The sequence below is a fragment of the Haliaeetus leucocephalus genome, unplaced genomic scaffold (genome assembly GCF_000737465.1).
Source record: "Haliaeetus leucocephalus isolate CR32 unplaced genomic scaffold, Haliaeetus_leucocephalus-4.0 Scaffold195, whole genome shotgun sequence".
Taxonomy (NCBI): Eukaryota; Metazoa; Chordata; class Aves; order Accipitriformes; family Accipitridae; genus Haliaeetus; species Haliaeetus leucocephalus.
Window position 1 is genome coordinate 12,065,400 of NW_010972631.1, and position 21,650 is coordinate 12,087,049.

At 36.0% G+C, this 21,650-nt stretch overlaps 1 protein-coding gene across 4 annotated transcripts in view; it reads right to left on the reverse strand.

Annotated features, from left to right (window-relative positions):
* The window catches only part of PHF3 (PHD finger protein 3), a 47,513-nt gene that overhangs the window by 6,613 nt on the left and 19,250 nt on the right, over positions 1 to 21,650 (reverse strand). For all 4 annotated transcript variants that reach the window (XM_010565797.1, XM_010565800.1, XM_010565799.1 and 1 more), the window contains 9 exons: positions 10,902 to 11,229; positions 9,097 to 9,274; positions 6,505 to 6,655; positions 6,224 to 6,380; positions 5,049 to 5,165; positions 3,385 to 3,516; positions 2,818 to 2,950; positions 2,112 to 2,307; positions 638 to 785 (listed from right to left, as the gene is read on the reverse strand). In XM_010565797.1, coding sequence (XP_010564099.1) covers positions 638 to 785; positions 2,112 to 2,307; positions 2,818 to 2,950; positions 3,385 to 3,516; positions 5,049 to 5,165; positions 6,224 to 6,380; positions 6,505 to 6,655; positions 9,097 to 9,274; positions 10,902 to 11,229 — 1,540 coding nt within the window. The remainder of the gene's footprint in view (positions 1 to 637; positions 786 to 2,111; positions 2,308 to 2,817; positions 2,951 to 3,384; positions 3,517 to 5,048; positions 5,166 to 6,223; positions 6,381 to 6,504; positions 6,656 to 9,096; positions 9,275 to 10,901; positions 11,230 to 21,650) is intronic.

A 21,650-nucleotide genomic window follows, 5' to 3' on the forward strand; every position in this document is an offset into this window, starting at 1 on the left:
GACAATTTAGTCTTAGACTGGAAGGTTAGGACCAGAATTGCCACCAGATAGGCAAAAAAATAAGCCCTGTTACGTGGGTTTCTGTTGTACAAGAGAAGACGACTTCTCACACTGTCAGCAGAAACCACCAGCAGACACCTCTCTTCCAAATATTGGTATTGACTTGTTTAACACTTCAAATTCAAAACAGAGCTACCATTTTCTCATCTTTAATTCAGAAAATGGATGCCACTGAGGCGGTTATTTCAGTAGCAAATTTTGTCCTATCTTCCCCTGCTACTTTATACTATGGAAGATTCTCCATAATAAACAAAAACCAGTTCAACTTTCATAAAACCAGCTTTGGATATACAGCTGCTTATCCTCAAGAAACATTTTACAGTGAGATGAGAGCAAAACATCTTAAAATATACCAAAGAACTTGAATCCTGATGAACCATGAGTCCATGTAGGACAAACTGAAAAATACTTCACTTAGAAATACATACCCTAACCTATGTCCTCCCACAAATACTTTACCCAGTACAATGACCATGCTTTGCTGCCTTTCATCATTATACTATTATTAGCCTACAAGGTAAACAAGTCGCTAAAGTTAATAAATGAATTGTTCATTCTTTGCAGTAAATATAAATACCTCCGTTAAATACTCAAAAGAGCCAGAAACTGGATAAGCCTTAATAACAAACTTTGCCACTGAAGGCATATTGATAAAACCCTTCCAGATGAAATTCAGGCGTGCCAGAAACAGACTTTCACATTCCACGGTACCAGGTGTTTCTGACCTAAAAAACAACACACAGAAACCCAGTTTGTTTAGAACATCATAATAACACAAGATAATATAAATCATAATTTTTCTTTGTTAAAGAAATGACATGTCATTAGGCATTTTCTCTTTCAGTTAACCATACTTGAGGGTCAATGAAAAGAGATCGACAGACAACCACACTTCTCATCTTCCAGTGCAGTAGCTATGTGTTACAGGAAGGACAGTCAGATAAGCAGCACATCAGTTCACTACTGTATCTTTTGCGAATGGAGAAGTTATTTAGTCCAAGAGTTATTAAATGCTACCGACAGACACACAAACACATAGAGGTGCTGCAGACCCAGTAAGATCTTCCCCTGCCACAGGGAGGAGGGGGAAGACCACATACTGCCTGCTGGCCCACCCTCGCCCTGCTTTCCGAGCTCCTACGTCTTGCTGCAACACGGTCTGTCCGCCCCCGAATACCTGCATTCTCCCTCCCTTCCCTCGCCCCACAAGCTGGCTCCTCATCTCTTCTCACCCACCCCTCGCTGCCACAGCTCCTGTGAACACCTCCTCCCAATTCCAGCGTCATCACCTGTGCAAAACAGCGCTTTTCCCCCCTTCAAAAAGAAGCAGTTTTGCCAACAACGCAGCCGCAAAGGATAAACGGGAAACCTTAAAGAACTTTACAGGGGAGTGTTTTGCAGCCTGAGGGCTTCCTCCTGGAAGAGGTTACAGCCACATTTCAACATTTCCCAACATGTTATCAAAATATTCTAGGCATGCTATTAGCAGTTTTAAGCTAGCCGCCCAGTACTACCAGATGTTGTGCTGTTACAGTAACACAGTAACCTACCTTTCTTTCTGTCTACACTAGAAATTACTTCTTTGCATCTTCAGCAAGCTATTCAAAAAACAAAGTCCACTGTCCTTGGTAAAGGATCACACTGTCCTGACAAAGGCAGAATTTCAGCACCAACACTGGTCACTGTACATACTATGTTCCTTAATAGCAAAATACAATATGAAACCTATATCCTGACTTTTTTTAATATGAACTCAGGTGCCTTTTTAGACCTTGTTGCACCAGAAAACGTAAGGTAGTTTACTCTTCCCCAAAAGAAAGCGTAGTGATCAGAAGTTTGTAATCACAACAATATATGTAGTAGTATTTATATAAATGCACAGCATCATTCACTGCAGCAGAGAAGCCTGTTCCCAAGAAGAGGTGTACAACTTCCAAGTACACAAATGGATTAATAAAATGCCATTGAAAAAAATTAGCTTTAGTCATAATAGCTTAACAAGATTAATAATGTCTTTCATATAAAAATACTGTTTCTACAGTTTATATTACTTTGGGAGAGGTGTGAATGACGATTTTGATGAGTCTTGCTTATCATCTTCCAGTAATTCTGAAGCTAAAATACTTGATGTTGAAGAAAGCGCGTCTGCAATGCTCTCTGCTTCATTGTCTGACTGCTTCCGTGCAACTCCAACGGACACCTTCACTTTTTTCGCAGAAAGATCATCAGTAGGTGGTGCCATTCGGCCTGCAGGGAAGGAATTGCAGTGGGGTTTATTTTTTATTAAAGAAACAAAAGCGGACTTCCTCTGAAGACATGGAAGACGCACCAAAAATACTACATATTGCCACTGAAGTGGGATAGGATAAAGAAATGATACGTTTTATACACATTTATACAATGTATAAATTTATACATTTTACATATTTATACAATATTATACTTAAATATTGCCACTGTAATGGGATAGGATAAAGAAATAAGCAATCAACAATAGCACGTACACCCACTAAAGGGATTTCTTTCTCTGCAGTCTTTTTCTTTTTTTAAAATAGAAGACAAGTTTATGCCAATAGCCTATCATTTTAATATTGTCTCTTCTGTAAATTATGAAGTAAAACACTGCTTCCACATCTTTGTCAGCAAACTAGGGAAAAAACCCACATTTATTTACATTCTTGAGGCATACTGAGATTTATGACTGAAAAGCATTATATAAGCACGATGTATTTATTTTGTCATGCTTTTCAAAATTACCTATGCAGATTTTGCAGTTAAGATCGAAGAGATGATTTTTATGTTGACTTGTGGTGTCCGGAGATGCAGATTCATTTACTTCTTTATCTTTGTCAGCTTCCTCTGACTTCTCAAACAACTTCACATTAGGTTCCTAAAAAAAGTCAAACACATTTCAGTTAGCCTTTTTTTCCTCTGTTAATATTCCTAATATTGCAATTCATATTGCTTAAATATTTTACAATATTTTCTTCCCTTCAGACATAAAACTCTCCCTTCAGCTGTATAGCCTAAAAGGCTATCACAAAATCTACAAATGCATTAAAATAATGAATTGGTACTCCCAAATATCTTTTAGGTAAGATTTAGAACATTTTCTACTATTGCCAGAACTCATCATACAGTCATGGACACAACATGGCAAAAACAAAAACACCAGGCACAGAAGTGAAAGTCAGTAAGGATAAAAGAAAAACTCAAAACAGATGTAACGTATAATTACAGATCTGAGCAACAAAATCATAAACCACTTTACAACCATATTATCTATGAACTAAATACACTGTGTTGCCACGTTTTCTTTTCCACCTGAATTTCCATGACTTCTTCTTGTTCCTTTATTGGTGTTTCACTTTCAATTTCTATTTCTCCTTTGTGAGTAATTTTTGTGATAGGTCTTCTTTCAACTTCTCTCTGTTCTTTCTCAATCATTTCAATTGTCTGTAAAAACAGGAAGTGACGTATATTTACTTACATACAATAAAATCTGGAAATCCACAAATATAACAACAGAAAATAGGATTGCAATTAGGAAACTCTGGAGAAAAAAGAACACATTCTTATTTTGCAAGTGTCAAGTAATTTCATGAAGCAAACGCACAAGCAGCCAGTCTAACTTCACGTAGAGTGCAGCAAGCACTCATCAGGCACGTATTTGAACAAGTGATACAGAAGACCTTCAACACTAAATTTAAAGATGGGTGATTCTGATTTTCCAAGAGCTAAAGGTGATAGCTACAGAATAAACAAACTTTTCATATGCCTTTCTAGGTCCTCAAAACGACTTTGAGAAAATAGAATAATTCAACAACTGTTTTTGCATAGAGACTAGCAAAAAGTTGTCATGATTCATAAACAGGTCTAGTCGCCTTATGCAAAGAAAGGGGGGAAAAACCAGGAATAATTAATGTTGCAATGCAAATTGCACTCTCTAAAACAGCATCCCACTGTACTGAATCAGTTATCACTGAACTTACTTTCATTCGGAGCACACAGAATTCAAGAGGATGAATTTCCATCTATTCTATGTTACACTACCTACTCATTAATTTTTTATCGCAAGTCATCTGATATAACCCACAATTCCTAGTATCATAAGACCCAAACACAAAATGCATACCAGTTAACACTACCCAAATTTTGTGCCTTTCACTTCTATGAAGTGGCATATAAATACCAAAGATTCTGCCAACATAAATCCAGATTTTGTAAACTAGAAAACTTGATGCTGTAAACTGGACATTTCTAAGCTGCTGCAGTTAACTATCATCAGACAAACTGCCCAACAAACAGGGTAATATCTAAGAAAAAGGCATTTTCTATAAAAATAATACAGCTCCTCATATTCCTGCTTCTCCTTCTAAAGTGTTAACACAGCTTAAATGGAGTTTGACTTTCTGTTTCAAGAAAAGTAATGCTCAAACTAACGTAATAAACTTCCTACGTTTTGTTGGGGTTTGGGGGTTTTATTTTGCCTTTAGACTGCTTTTCAGACTGGCAGATCAGGTTTTCAGCTTCAGGTTTACTTCTCAGTGGGTGAATCGTCATGCTCCATCAGTATGTAAGTTATAAACCACACCAGTTCAGTTTGGTTTGTCCAAAGAGATCTCTCTCCCTATTTAGGAAACTGGTGTTTATAAAGCTCTAGCTAGAGCTTTAAAATCTTGTTGGAAATAACGACAAAGAAGCCTTCACTCTTGAGACAGAAGAAAGAAAGACCAAGCAGCAGCAAAGCTGCACAGCAAAGGAAAATCCATGGTTTCCCCCTTTCAGGAATTCACTACACTTCTTTCACTTCTGTCCTAACAACCCCTTTGGGTTTTGAATACTAAATAAATCACAGAGATCCTCCCAATTAGTCAGAGTTGCTTTGTGCAACATGCATTCTGTTCTTTCTACATACACTTAACCTGAAAACAGAAGTTAAATATGCTTAGGCAGTCAACTAAACAACGTAAGTTGACAAATCTTACGTGTCTGTTTTCTCTCTGTCTCCAAGCAGCCAGTTCTTTGGAAGCCAGTTCTTCTGGGCTCATTTTTATTAGATGGTCTGGAGTAACCTCTCCTTTCAGTACTTTCTTAAATAATATCTAGAAGAAAGAAGAAAAGTTAACTATTGCTATCAAGACAAAAACAGCTCGCAGCAGGAAACAAAGCAGAGAAGCAACATACAATGTACCCTGTACAGCTATACGGATCATGTGGTTTTGTAAGTCTCTCCCACTGCAGGAAGCGGTACTGGGTCTCATAACATAAAAAGCTTAATTCCAGAGTTCCATTTATTCTACATAACAGAATGTATCTACATAAACCCTTAAGGGTCAAATGTATAATTAACTGTTGTTCCAAAGAAGAAAGTGAGTTTATGCCCGTTGCAGCAGTAACTCGGACTTTTTTTTTTTTTTTAAAAAGTGCAAATCCCCTGTATTACACAGCAGAAAGAAGCTAGTATTAAAGAGGATGTCTATGCTTCTTGACTGACTGAACTGAATTCCTAGGGTAAAAAAAACCTACATAATTTAGCAGTATGAGCAAAGAGAAGCTGGTGACAGAAGTTAGCCTGTCTGTATAATTTACAGTTGGCTAATTGTAATAGTAAAATACTATAGACAAGGCAACTTGATCAGAATAACTGATAAAAAGACAAAAAACAGAAGTTGAGAGGGCGAGTATGATGTTGAATAATGGGCTCATAGAAAGCAGAAAAGAGTGAAGACCAGGCTTGAGAAATCTGGGTATGAAAAAGCACAGTGAGACAAGCCGCTGGACAGAAACAAAACCAAGTGCAGTAAGCAGCAAAGTGTTGGGGGGGGGCACAAGGACACCCAAACAACAGATCAGTGGTAAAGACAAACACTTAAATTAGGCAAGCTATAGCCACTACACGTTGAAACCCCACTATACTCCAGTACACTGGGAGCAAGGAGTTGAAGAATTAATGATGGGGAACAAGTAAAAAAGAACACAGAGAACACTGAGTGCACAAGAGGACAAACAACATCAAAGAGATGAAGAAACCTACAAAAAAAACCCAAAAAACAAACAGGATAAATTGTGAAAGGATTAATGTGTCTACATAGAAGACTGTTCCTTTAATCTATAGCAAATAAAGGATCTCTGTAAAGCACAACAGACAAATAATACATACGTTATTTTTAGGATCTTTTAGATTGAACATTAAACTTCTGTATTTGTTCTTATACTTCGAGTCAGTATCCCGAAAAAAAGAAAACAGCTCTCTTTCAATCCTTGTGGCAACTTTTGCTGCTCTCTCCTCAGGAATCTTTAAACTGGAGTCTGTCAATCTGTGAGAGAACACAAGGGCAAAAATCACCAAATGCCTCCAAATAATTAGTATTTTTTTTCTCTGCCTTCCAAAAAAAAATAATTACAATCACAAATTAATAATTTCATTTAATATATCTTTACCTTTTCATCAGAATTTCCTTAAGAGACTGCTTGACACTTTGTCTTATCTGATCAGCAGAAGGTTTGGAAGCTGGCACAGCTGGCAGGTGTGTTGCACTAATGGATCCTTTCTCATTTTTCTTTTTCTTAATTTCTTGTTTCTCATGAACACCTATCAAAACACATGGAGTTAAAAATTGTAAACTACTCAAGCCACTGCTATGAACTTCTACTGTTGCTGGAGGTCATGAAATTTTATTTTTAAACTGCTAAGAACTGATCTTCGAGGACAAGGAATGGACTCACAGGGTGGGTGGTTGGGTTTTCTTCCTGTTTAGTTTGGATTCTGTATTACACAGATTACTCCAGAAAAAACTTCCTTAGCAGAAACAAACAAGACTTTTGCCCTTTGACTTAAGGTATTTTCTTCTACACTGAACCAAGACGACCAGTGCTTATTAGCTTGATCTTAAGTAGGATTTTTGACTCTGAATTTTTGTAATAGCACAGATTAATTTTTCAATGAGGAAACTGAGAAATAATATACCTGGAAGCACATATTATAAGCATATTAAACTTTACTTTAAAATAGTGTTTTTCATTAAACTTAGCATTTCTGTATCTATTAGCCATCAAAATTATTTCAATTAAAATCATTGCAGCATCTGATTCAGTTAACAGACACTCTTAAACAAGGCCATTATAAGGTTTGTGTCATAAATAATACAAATCATGGAAATTCCTAATCAAATTAAAATCATTAAAGCAAAAAACCCAAATTCCTCAGCATGTGAACATGTCACTAATTTAGAGCAGTAGCCTTCTATTTTTGAAAGCAATGGGAAATAAACAATATTTATTTATTCAATTTCTACTCTAAAAAAAGAAACAAATTGAAGACTGATACAGACCCAATTTGAGCGTTTGGTGGTAAAAACAAGTATTTCTTTATTATTACTTTCACCTACTGAGTGCAACTTAAAATGCATTAATACCAGAAGCAAACTAACTACGTTTTCAAGTAGCTATAAATAGACGGATTTTCTTTTGTGTTGGGCAGGCCAAGTGGTTGGATCGTCAGCTCTCTCATTAATGTGACTATGACCCCTGTCAAAATTAGCGATTTCCCCTTCCTCACCAGCAAGGCGGTACAGACCCGAGACAGCTCTTTGCCATTCTGCACTGTGACCTAAAGTATTCATATGCTAGGCTTGTTAAGTAAACCAGTTCTAATAAAGCTTTTATTTGCTCAATCCAGTTTTTTGCTCACATCCTCCTCAGGAGGATGAAGAACTGGACCAAAACCTTTCAAAAAACGTAGCCTGAGGGGGTTAGGGGAAATGGAAAACCTCCACACACCAGCAACATTTTGGCAAAGTTTCAACCACCTGAAATGAGTCCATATCAAGGAAGTGAAGGGCAAGATCAGCAATAAACAATGCCATTGTAAGCATAATTCAAAGCACTTAATCTCTTAAGACAAATGTGCTGCTTAACAATTTTATGCTAATTGTCCTAAATGAGACTGCCAAGCCTTCACTGTTTAAAAATGATTTTTAGATTAACTTCTATTCTGAAATCGTCCCTGTAAAAATCTTTTTGTCATCTCCTCGTTCAATTAATATATTTTAGAACAATTAAATTATTTCACGGATGCCAAAGACTCATTTCACTCCACGCAATTTGCAGTTTGAAAGGATGTCAATTATTTTGTGACTCAGAATTTCAAAGTTGAACAACAAGGTATTTGAAGTCTAAAAGATACCATTCAGTATAAAATCCTTACATTTAGATTTACATTTAACCCTAAGATTTTCAATTGTTTTCTTCTACCAATAAGAGTTTCTAGAATACATCAGCATTGGCAGAAGGCCAGAAGAGCTGATTTTATTTTTTTTTTTAGACAAGTATTCAAAGCTTGAGTTTAGGAGTTAAAGACACAGTTCTCACACAAAATCTCACTAGCTTGGCTGCTGAGATTTCAGTCCCAAATGACAAGAATTTCATACTACCATGACCTTGAAAGAATAAAGCTTCCTGGAAGGGAGCTGGGGAGGGGACAGAGGTTGCTGGGAGAGGAAATATGTCCCTTCAACCTTTCGAATAAAATTTAGATGAGAATCTGATGGCTCAGTGTGCAATATAATGTTGCCCTTTGAAATGAGTTGATACAATTATTTGTCAATTTGTGCAAAAGACATCAGTAAGTGAAAGTATAATCTATATAGCAATTAAAACACTTCTAGATACATTAAGTATTTCATGGAAGAGTATTTCATCAAAGTGTTCTGCAATGTGAAATAAAGTTTAATACATAAATGTCTTTCTGTACTTTTTCTCCCATTCTTGATTACATGAGCATCATCTACTACTCAAACAGGAAACACTCACACACACACACATCTACCCAGGAAACATTTACCTGCTAAATAAAATTTTAAAAGAAATTAGAAATAAAGATCATAAACATCATGGGAACAAACTGCTCTTCAGATCATCACCACTTGCACTATGGAATGTGGTTTGAAAAACTGATACTATAAGGAAAGTAACCACAATTCACTGTACGTAAATCTGAATTAGAGGGTAGAATACTTCATCAAAACTCACTACCTGATTTTGTGGACCTTTCAACCACACTAAGAGATTCTTTACTTATTTTTTCATTTTTATCTTCAGGGGACCGCCGAGGAATTACAGCAGTTTGTGATCCTTTTCGAGCAGGAACATGTTGCCCTTTTTTAGTATCCACGTCTCTGGAGTCTGACAAGTTCTTCCCATCACCAGATTCCTGAAATAAACATTTACACATGTTAGCACGCTACTGAACGCTACAATGAACCATTACATAATTACCACACATTCCCCCCCACCCCCTTTTTTTTTTTTTTAAGTATACTGTATAATGAATTCCCTGGATGTATGCACCATCGTATAATATTTTCTAAAAAGTTACTGAACAATATCCCAAATTACTGCCAAGTATTGCTTAACAATCTCTTTGAAATATTGGCCGAAGACAGCTGCAGTTAAGCTCTATGTTGAAAACTGCTATGTTTTCAGTTATTTTAAAAGGTCAGGGATACCAGTGAACACCCCTTAACCAGTTTTAGCCATATATCCACAGGAATACTTGTTTAGAAAGCACATGTAAACCAAAATTAAACAGAACAGCTTACATGTCAGAATTACAATACTACTACTCAGAAATACGACAAAAAGGGTTACTGATGATGAAGTTATGACGAATACGATGCCATGTACTAAAAGACTCTAAAGAATCGTTAATAAAAACATCTCACTACTCTTGCAAATTATGCTTTGGTTAGTAAAATGAGACACAAAGACAGTAGAAAGGCCCTAATTAAAATGTTAGGCATTTTCTTCTACATACAATCTGAAGCTAAAACAATCAAAACTAAAATGCTGTTTTCATATGGTTTTACAGATATTTAAAAGATCTACATTTTATATCATACAGCAAATCGACAGCATTGTGGTTTAACCCCAGGCAGCAACTCAGCACCACGCAGCCACTCACTCACTCCCCCCCACCCAGTGGGATGGGGGAGAGAATCGGGAAAAGAAGTAAAACTCGTGGGTTGAGATAAGAATGGTTTAATAGAGCAGAAAGGAAGAAAATAATAATGATAACGATAACAATAATAAAATGACAATAGTAATAATAAAAGAATTAGAATATACAAAACAAGTGATGCACAGTGCAATTGCTCACCACCCACTGATCGATGCCCAGTTAGTCCCCAAGCGGTGATCCCCCCGCCCCCACTCCCCCCAGTTTATATACTGGGCATGACGTCACATGGTATGGAACATCCCTTTGGCCAGTTCGGGTCAGCTGTCCTGGCTGTGTCCCCTCCCAGCTCCTTGTGTCCCTCCACCCTTCTCGCTGGCTGGGCATCAGAAGCTGAAAGATCCTTGACTTTAGACTAAACACTACTTGGCAACAACTGAAAACATCAGTGTTATCAACATTGTTCTCATACTGAACTCAACACATAACACTGTACCAGCTACTAGGAAGACAATTAACTCTATCCCAGCTGAAACCAGGACAGACAGATTTATCAGACAGTCCTGTGAAAGTGTTTAGAAATCTGTAAGACAAATGCAAAAAGTTCTTCACCATTTCTATACACACCTATATGTATATACACACCAGCCTATGACAGGCGCATAATCCTGCTCAATGTAAGTGGAGTTTAGCAGTAACATCTCAAAAGAGTCAAGCCAGTTAGAACATGAAGTAACTCGGAAAATAATAATGGAGAAGTTTTAAGCTAGATTCACAAAAATGTTTGAAACATAGTGTTTTAAATGGCAGGGGATTAGGAGGAAACTCCTTCTATAATAACCCCCAATAATTAACAGAACTTTAAGCATTAAATAAGACTCACCCGTCTGAAGATTTTGACTTTGTGCTTCCCAGCGTCCTCCATTTGCTTTGTTTTTTCAGTTGGTACATTTAGATTACAAGTAGGTGTTTGCTTTGACGTGCCCAGTTTTTCACACTCCATTGCTTTTTCTTCTCTATGGATTTCAAGTTTCACTTGAGTATCTGGTACACTTTGATCAAAACACTCCATTTTTTTGTCTTCTTCAGCACAGCATTTCACACACACATATTCTTTATCTTCTTCGCCCATCTGCTGCGCTTGAGAAAGACTCAGTCCAACACAATCACCATGAAACCAATCATCACATCTACCACAGCCTACCATAAACCTGAAAACAAAGTAAGACATAAGTCAGCGTATAGACTACGAAAGAAGATACAACAGCTTCAGCAGAACGTACCATACTTGTTCTGTTTTGTGCATCTCAACAATCCGTTCTTACCTGGTAACTGAGTTTCTTTGTAGCTTTACATCCATCTCCAGCCTTACGACATGGTATGATCTTCCCAAGAAATTTTTTTTTTGGCCTTTTTGCTTTTTGCCTTTTGCAGTAGTCCAAGAGACTATCATAACCTCATTGTATTTCTGTAACCTGCCCCAAAATCCTACTAACAGGATTTTTTTCAGACTAGTATTAAAAAAAAAAATTGATAGGAATCTAAACCAAAAAAACCCCAACCCCCAAAAAACCACCACCAAAGCCAGTAAACTCGTGTTTGAAAAGACTTGAAAATTTTCTTGCAAGATCGTATTATCCTTGCTTTCCTTCAAATATGATCATCATCCTTACAGCAGAAACATATCAACAACTGCAATCTTCCACAGCAGTAAGAGAGATGTTTAAGCATTTTGACAAATATGACAAGCGCAGAAACATCAAGCTATATAGTTGGTCTTTTACATCACATTCCTTAGACCATTATTACTGAATTATTTCCAGAAAGTTTCTTTTTATTCTCATTACTGGTGAAGATGGAGCCAGGAATTTGGCTGCCAACTCCATCTGTCTAGCTTGCAGTGACTGGTTTGGTTGTTTTAAATAAGGTACATGCCACTTCTGTGTTGCTCAGCTCTTGTATTCAGAGCTCACAGTTATTTAAAGGATGTTTCAACACCAATATGGTTATCATTTAAAGCACACCTTTCATTTCAGAGTCACTTCAACTGCTTCATTATTTTAAAAGTAAAAGTAACTTCAGGTACAGATAGTATTTTCAAAGTGTCGTAAAGATCACTCGGTCTAAAATAAAGCCATAATTTCTGACTATTTTGTGGAAGCGTTTTGAAAACTTCCTTAGTTGTCACTAGTACCTAACTGCACTATTTGGGAAGGATGTGGGATTTCAAAGTTACACAGGTTAAACACCTCAATAAATCTATTTCAGGAGACTTACATGATAGTAATTATTTTTTACAATCCTTTCTTACAATAATAAACCTGGTATCATTACTAAAGAACTACTTTCAAATGATGTAGAAGATCTCTTGCATTATCCACTTACATTCCCCTTCCCCTTTTGTATCTTCTGGCTTTTTGTTTTATACTTATATAAACTATATTATATATGTTGTCTGGATGAAGAAAATCCAGAAAGACTGCTAGTGTGTTATAAAAATTGTGAGTTCTTTGTTAATACTGAAAAATTATTTACTTAATTACTAGGTTTTAAATTCCATAGAAGACAGACCTGATTTTAAAAGTAATTCATGAAATGCTGGTTGGTTCAGCAATGTATTCAACAAGCTAAATGCACTGACATGCAAACCCTGTTTCTTTAAATCTAATATCCTATAAATCTCTTTTGTAAGATGATTTTAAGGAAAATGATTCCTAACTTATGTATGTTCCTATTCAGGCTAGGATCTGCTATCTGCTGACTTACCTACTTGGCAAAACCATCTAAATATTGCAAAACATGCTTAGAGGAACTCTCATTCTCCAGAACTGTAAGTGAACACTCCAGATGGCTTGATGCAGGTATTGTATTCAAGAACTACTGGTATCTCAAGAGATGGAAATTCTTACTGTCTAACAGCAGATGTTTGAAACAAGAGAAGAACAGAAGAAAATATTGTGGCTTTATGTTCCATCCTTGCCTACCCAAAATAAATCAGGATAAAATTCTGCTGAAGTAAATAGTCTTTTGATGCAAAATGAGTCTGAGAAGTTTTAAAGCTCCAGCAGTTTGAGAAAAAGGTCATTTCCAGCTTCACTACCCTATGATGCTGTTTGCTAGATTTTAAGAAAACACTTTTTAATCTAGTTTGTGAAGAAGACTTCTCCTCATTTTTAATTTTCTTTTTTTCTGAGCTGCAAGTACATTTATGGTATTACTTATCACTACACTAGCAAACAGTATCTGTCCATTTAATATGTTTCAGTTAGGAACGCAGAGGTTCCTTCACATTTTGTCAGTATCTCGATCTTTTCAGATCCACATTCCAGCAAAGTGAAGATACAAGAAAGGTAACATTAGGAGACAACTGCTTCTGATGGTTTTACCAGAGCAATACCATAGCATTCATAAACACAACAGGAAAACAAGAGAGAAGCGATGGGACTTCAACACAAAGAATGATTGCTCCTTTCTGAGAACCTAGAGCCAAACACGTGATAACAAGAAATACAGCGTGAGTGCCTATTTCACAACTGCAAGGATCCACAAGAGAATGCTTTACATAGGATACAACTTGTACCACTGCAAGAAAATATTAGTAAAGCTTTGGGAACACTGAAAGTGGTTACAAAAATTCCAAACATAAGATTTTCTGCAGAGCTGAAATGAGACATACAGTCAAGCGCTTCTTGCTTAAAGGATATTTTGGTATACTGATGAATGAATGCCTTTTGGGTAAATATAGAAGGAAACCAAGAATACACCGTCTTGAAACCACAACTGCTACTACTTTAATTTTTATTAAAAATATATGTATTTTTTCCCTAGTTTGTAAATTCAGGCACTGGAGACTGATTTGTTAAATGAGCAAGGCAGATTGCAACCTTTAGCAACCAAAACAAAATTTTGATTAATATTTAGAAAATGGGTTAAATTTGCAGAAGAAATTAACACCAGAGACTAAAATACACAAGATGCTGCACATCTTCAAGTTTAAATTGACAGCACATGGAATTTTTCAGCTTAGCTCACACATAGTAAGTGGGCAATAGAGATGGTGTATGATATAAGTAAAGCACCAGGATAGGCATCCAGTCTTACATCTTTATTTTCAGGTCTATAATAAAAAAAAAAAAAGAAAGTAGTACTAAAAAAACCCTACAATGAATTCAGCTCAGGAAAGTTCATTCTTCACTAAGAATATATACCTAGATGGACAGATGTCATTCAAGTGATCTTAAAGCAAATTACTGAAGACAGAATATCCATTTGGCTTCATTCCAGTCTTCAAAAGAAGGTTTCAATTACGCTATATTTAAACACACACAATAAAACTTCAGAATTCAGGATTCAGAAACTAAGACTACAAAGAGAATCTGGAAATGTCCATGAAGCCTGTACTATAAAACAGAATGCAGTGTTTACAATTGTCTTGCTTAAACAAAATGGTAATAAAAATACTGGTGCTGCCTGCCTAAAAAATTCACTATTTCTACTAGTATTTTCACACTAGTCAACTGCAAGACTGCAACTTCTAAGGCTGGGAGAGAACATACTGATTTTGATATCAGTAATGTAAATAATCCTTTTTACCATAAGGCCACTTTTACATATTTATCTGTTTCACTCATCTGCACACAAAACACAATTATGATTTTTAACAGCAATTATAATTGGGTAACGGGCAATGCTCAAAGACTAAAAAGAGGAGTCAAGTGAAACTGAAGCCTGGCTTGAAGGATCAAAGATGTCCTCTTGCACAGCTGTCAGAGTTGTGACTGAAGAGGTTCTGATCTCTTGGACTATTAAAACACCAAAGTTTCTGACTGTAGATTGCTTCAAGTTTGAAGTGCAGGAGTTCTACCCATGTTGTAAGGCTGGATTGGAAGATGTAAAGCTGAAAGAGAAAGAAACGTGTTTTAAAATATTAAATCATGCCACATTCAGTAACAGAAGTGCTTTCACTGGACTTTAATATAAAACCAAAATTTTTTTTTAAGAAAAATCTAAAAATAGCTGACAGGTGACAGCAGACAGTACTATAGTTCATTGGGACCTCTGCACAGAGTACGTTATTGTTTCGTTCCTTTAAAGAATCCTGTTGGTAGTCCACACATCGGCATGAAAAGATGCACCTTAAAATCAGAAAGTAATAGATGATACATAAAGAGAGAGGTAATAATTAATGCAAACCTTCCACAGTCTCTCTTAGGATTTCGGAGATGTTATTTGTAGTAAATTAAATTAATCTGTTAGATGAAAAACTCAGGCTTGGATGACTTATTTTCAAAATATACAGGCCATGTTTTAAAATTAAATACATTCAATTATGTAAAAAAAGAAAGTTTCCAGAGAAATCCATTACTATGAAATAAGATTTTTGCAAGTAAAATGGGCAGAAACCATCTTATTCATAAAACAATTATTCATTGTAAAGCTATAATTACAAGTAAAATAAAAGACAAAAAATTGGGAGCTGTCAGAATAGTTCAGTGCGGGCCAGGGATCAGCATTTTAAGATTAATTAATAACATAAGGTGCGTTGCCACAGAAAATCATTTACTTCAGAAATAATTGCCTCTCTTTGGTCCTTTGCATTTGTGGTACATAGCATAGGGAAAACACTGCAACAGGGCTCAAATCTTAAAAAAGAGCTAAACTGAAAACTATTCGAAACAACACCCTAACCCTGAACTCACCTAAGAGGAGTAAGACCACTCTTCACCCACTTTTTAAGGACAAGTATTTAAAGCACATCCCACATCTGCATTTCCCCCCCCTTAATGGCACTGTTCACCAATCTTCTGTAAAACCTGCTGTAAACTTGCGTTAACGTTACAACTGTGTCTCAGCTGCACTGATGCTCCAGTCCAGCCAACGTTAAAGCAGAGACACTGCACGGAGGCAACTGTTCCTCCTTCAGCTAGTCCAGGTGTTACTACTAGAGAAGGTATTCGCGGCAGCTTTAGCAGAGCCTATATTCCACATCAGTGATGTAGGACAGGCTCAATTCAAAGCTCAAGTGAAACGAGCGTTTGCCAACAAAAAAACTGCACTACCTTGTCAGAGCACATATACACCAGCAGTTTCTCTTGTTTGCTTTTTGTACAAGTCTAACACAGGTGACACGATTTTTCAGGTTTTGTTCTTCTAGAAACAAGAACAACCTACTTCAAAGAAACACTATCAGCAGATCTCTTTACACGGAATTTGCATCACAGGAAAAAGACACTGCAAGATCACTCCTAAGTGTTAAATTTCAGTAACCCATCTTATATGTAATTTAAGTTTCTTTTTTCCTTAAAGGCATAATTTTGTTTTTTTTCATGTTACATGAACCTCTCCAGTAAGAAAGCAAGCAGGGAGACAAGCAACCCTATGATCTTCGAACTAAAGCTGAATGCATGAAACGTGCCCAACAACAGAAAACCCAAAATCATTGAACTTCCCAAAACCCTGAAAAAAATGGGTACAGTACATCTCCTAACATTAACCACAAATCTGTAACAACAACAACAAAATCATTAAGGGAAGCTCCATTACCAGTGGATTCTACCCACATGTTGCATCTTGCTGGATCAGGATAGTACGTTCTACAAACTGCATATATCTACACATACTTCATAAAACTATGTATTAGACAACTCATGCTATCCATTTGCCTGATTCCCTAATGGTACTGGTATTAATAATAATCCTACCAATACTGCAGCATAGTAAGATAATGCATATAAAAATCTACTAATAAAATTATACGGCTGTAAATATAAAACACAGTGGAGTCCTTCCATTCATTAATTATACATTACAATGCCATTTTGTTTATACTGTCATTCATTTTTGCTACAGCTGTGGGTGGACATGGATGACATCTTTTAATGTTGCAAGGCTTTTCACAGTTGAAGAAAGCACTAACAGAGGCAGAAAACTTAAAGCATCATCCAAGACTCTGAACTGATGGCATCTTGCATAATCTGCTGTTTAACATACTATTCAATGAACGTGTACTAGAACTAAGGCATCATAATTATTCTAATTACTGTTTCTTGTGAAGAATGTTGTCACAACAATGATTCATTTGCTGTATATGCATCCACCCTTAAAAAAACATGCACATGTAACTTAAAGGTGGTTGTAAGTTTGGAGCCTTAATCTCCTTCCTCAACCATTGTCTTTTATACTGGCTGTGCAAATTATATGATCACCTGGTTCCAAAATAGTTTACTGAAGTATTAGCACTCTTTTCAAAAAACAAATGTCCTAATAATAACCTTTAATACGGGAAAAATGTTTTCAGATTTTTTTTTTAAACTTCATCCATCAGCCAAAGTACTTTTCTGTATTACAGTTATTCAGAAACTTTTTAGTGACTATGTGTATGCAAGAGGTCAGGAATACAGTATCTTTGCTAAATCAGCTCCTGCACTTTCCAACTAATTGCCTTTTACAATATTACTAACTTTTCCTCTATATTAAAGCAGAGTTGAAATGTGGGGAAAAAGAAGACCCTAAGTAAAACTCTGGTCCTGCATCACTTAATTTTTCTGCGACCTCTGAGAAGGCCAGTTTGTGTCTGACCACACAAACTGCATGATCAAATCCCAAGCAACAACAAAACAAAAACAAACAGAAAAAAAAAAAAACACAAAACAACAAGAAAAGAGAACGCCCAAACTCCCACATCCTATTAAAAAACCCCTACTAGAATTGTAGAAATCAAAAGAGGAAGTCACCGTCCACAAATTAAAGCTACAAACTTCCCTCGTGATATAATGCTTTCTAGAAAATTTGCTTCAAAACAGAATATCTCAAGTTATGTACTATAAATTATTAATCAGAAACTGGTGGAACTTCTTCTATTAAACAAGACAGAGAGAAGACAAGGGAGACAATCTGCAAAACATCAGTTCAGTTTTGTCTATCTGTACAAGAAAGGAACGAGTTCAGCCCTCCAGCCTGCAGAGAAGTGAAAACTGGAGAAATCTATAGTACAAGCCCTTACAGCAGAAGGATGCTATACGAGAAGAAATCTTACATTAGCAGATTTCTCAATGTCTGCAGAGCTACCATCTTTGTCTAGCTCTATGCCAAGAAATTAAGTATTAGTTTTTTCTTCAACTATCTTCAAAGATCTTCAATCTGTCTATAGGGAAATCAACTATTGTTTGTGACAAAGCTTAATATTTTCAGCATCACTTGAACTCATTAAGAAGTTGAGGTAGTAACTTCAGTCTGTAACATTTTTCTATGTGATATGCATATCCATACATATTCATGTTTCATCTATAGATAGAGGAATGAAAATTTATGCGTTTGATTTATGTTATTAGCTGATGAGAAAACATCTGACAGCAATACCGGAACACAACGGCAAAGTCTAATGTTGAAAGCAATACTATAGTGAGTAACAACAATAATTCAAACTTTGCACTGAAAAAAAAAGTTTCAGATGTGCTGAAAAATTAGTAAATACAAGAAGTTACGTCATAATTATCTGACTTGCCCAGAAACATAGGGTTTAGATTTTGTATGAAATTATTTCAGTTATGTTGCAAAGGTAAATCTCTGAATGGGGATCAACACAATACATCAAGCAAACAGACTAAAACAGTTTAGTCCTAAAGCCAAACATTGACCACCCACTCGCCAGGTAATGAAGATATACAAAACAGCTATGTTGGTTCCAGCTTATAAGCATCAAGACCAGTTGAAAACAGAGCATGAATAGTCATTGTTCAAAGCTCAGGTGCCAAAGAATGACAATCTATTAACAGAAAAAAACAGGCATGCCTCTTACAAAGCAAGACACGTTATAACTTGTAAACTTCTTTGATCATGCAAGTCCCATGTTTTTAGAAAAGGACTCCTTCCTTCTCAGCCAAATCTGCGGTATCTATCACCTGCAGTGCAAGGCTAAGCACACTTTGAGTTTGCATGCAGCAAATTATTGCATGTATTTCTAAAGATATAAATTGACTCCATTTGTCAGGTGCCGATTCTGAAATAAAACTGTTCTTCTAACAGGCACAGTAAGATTACTCTGGGGCTGTGAAAGGCCTACACGAGCATCCCCCTTTGGGGATTCTGTACACAAACAAAGCTGATGAAACTACCTCCACACATTATCTTCAACCTGAATCAATTTTCCAAGCTTAGTATTACATTAACAACAGGTTAGCAGCTTTGCATTTATTGTAGGGAATACAAAAAGGTTCAAGTGACTACTATTTTGCAGCCTGAATTCCAGATGTGTTTCATTAACATGACATGCTGCAAGGCTCTTATGCACATTATTTCCCACCTGGGGGCTGGAACTGCAGTTCAACTTCTTTTTCTACAAGTAATTTGTACCACAGCATTGATAAAAATTTCCAAAGTTTAAGTAATGATAAAGCAGGATATGAAAACACATGTTGTTTCAGATCTTAGCTCTGCCTTTGATATTTGGTGAACTTACTGTCATTTCACAATATTTGAATCTCCTGTAAAATGAACAGGGGGAAAAAAAAGGAAACAGGCTGACCAGCTAGGCTGTTACAAAAGGAAACAAAAATTCCTTGAAAAGCAATCCACAAAGCAAATTAAAAAACCCTTATCACTACAGTCAATTTCAATAGTTTTGATGTTCTTCCAAGTGATAAAAGTGAAATTTATCATGTTAAGCTTTTTTTTTCTTTTGCACTGTACTGAAAATGTTTTCTTGTTCTTGCACCAATAATTAAACAAGTACAAAATGCCAAGGCACTCAAGATAGGAGTTTTGCTTCCTCTTGGATCTTAATGACATCAAGTGAATCTGAAAGATTTGAGTTTTTATTTGTAGCATACAACTACAAAAGTAATTTGAACAAAAAGTTCATTTTTTAGAATAGTGGTAATAAAAAGTGCTGGACTGACAGTCTTAAGTCTTCTGTTGTTAAGCAAGGGGCTCAATACTGCTAGGTTCCTCACTCCACTAGCATGTCTCAGTTACATTCTATATACAAGAATTCCATATTTGTGTACTAAATATCTTTCTACATTTAGCCAGTCTGATCTTTTCCCACTGAAACTGCTGGTTGTGTCAACAGTTTTGTAACACAGATTAAAAAAAAAACAAAAAGTCTTAAGACTGGCATTACAAAGTTGAGGGTATCAGTAATCACCATCTGTGGCACTGTTCTAGCAGCAGAAAGAGGTGGCAATGCAAAATTGGTTTGTTGCATTTAATCCTGTATCAATGCATAGTATGTATATCTTCTGTAGCATTACTTTGACTTCATAAACTAAAATTAGCAGATTTAGTTCTGCCTCACTGCAGTATCTTCCCAATACAGTGGTTAGATCCACTTAGTATTAAATATCAAGACTTTCTGAATTTTAACAAGACATTCAGAACAAGAAAACCCATAGAATGCTTAAAAAGTTAGCAAACACACAAAGAAAAATGGGACAAGTTCAATTCAAAGCTGAATTTTTAACACATATCAAGTAGTTTAAACCCCAAATATGCATATTTTGCTTTAAAAATATCCACAGAAGCATTTTCATATCATGAAGCAGCCTTTCTGAATTTAAATGATTTACTGAAATGCAGGCTACCCATGTACTTCTACCATTGTGGTAATACACGAGATGATAAAAAACTAATTAAATGCAAGCTGCATAAAATTAAACAGTATTACAGAGGCACAAATGGTAAAGGGACAGTACTAACAATAAAAGGATTTAAAAAAAAAACAAACAAAAAGAAAACAAAAAGAAAACAAAACCACACACAGAACTAAGTTTGAGTACCCCTTCAATGAGCCAATTCTCACCAACCAGGCAGGGCAAACCTAGCATTAAAAGACTTTTAATAGGCCACATTAATGCAATTACTATAGCTTCACAGTAAATAAATTTTATGTGGTTGTTTTTCAAATATATTTGTTTTCCAAATATAATATAATAAGTCAATAAAACTCACAAGGGCTCTTCTTAGATACAAATGAATGCTATAAAAACCTCAGGCACCAAAGGTTAATTGTTCCATATTTCACTCTGATATATGGAGTTCTAAAGCACACTCACTGAAAATTACTATTAAAAGTTTCTCTCACACAGGCAAAGGACTAATCAGAAACGTCTTCAATTTGAAATGGGGGGTGGGAAGGAAGGGGGGACTAGCATGTAGAACTGCAACTACAAAAAAAAATTTCAATATTAAATCCATAAAATAAGAAGTGGTAATAAAGGAATTCTTATTCTTAGATTGGTAGTTCATTAGAGGAACCCAATGGCCTTTTTCAGTTCACTTACAGTGTAGAAGAATAACTGTTGTCACAGAGGGACGTTACCAACTTCAGATGCAACTTCATTATTAGGTTAAAGGCAATTTCAGATATGCCCACATGGAAGTTTTATAGAGTTTTTTTGAGACTGATGTTCTTCCTACCCTCCCCCAACTACTTCATTACTCCTGTTACATGAAAGCCTCACAGCAGTGATTATACAAATTGAAAAAAACCTCTGAATCTCTATTGGAATCACACTTCTACCAGATAAGAGTCACATGTAAACATCTATTTGATTTTTTTGGTTGATGGCGATCCTTCAACTTAAGAGGTCTCTGGAAAGAAGGAAATGATAATCTAGAACACAGACATCTTATT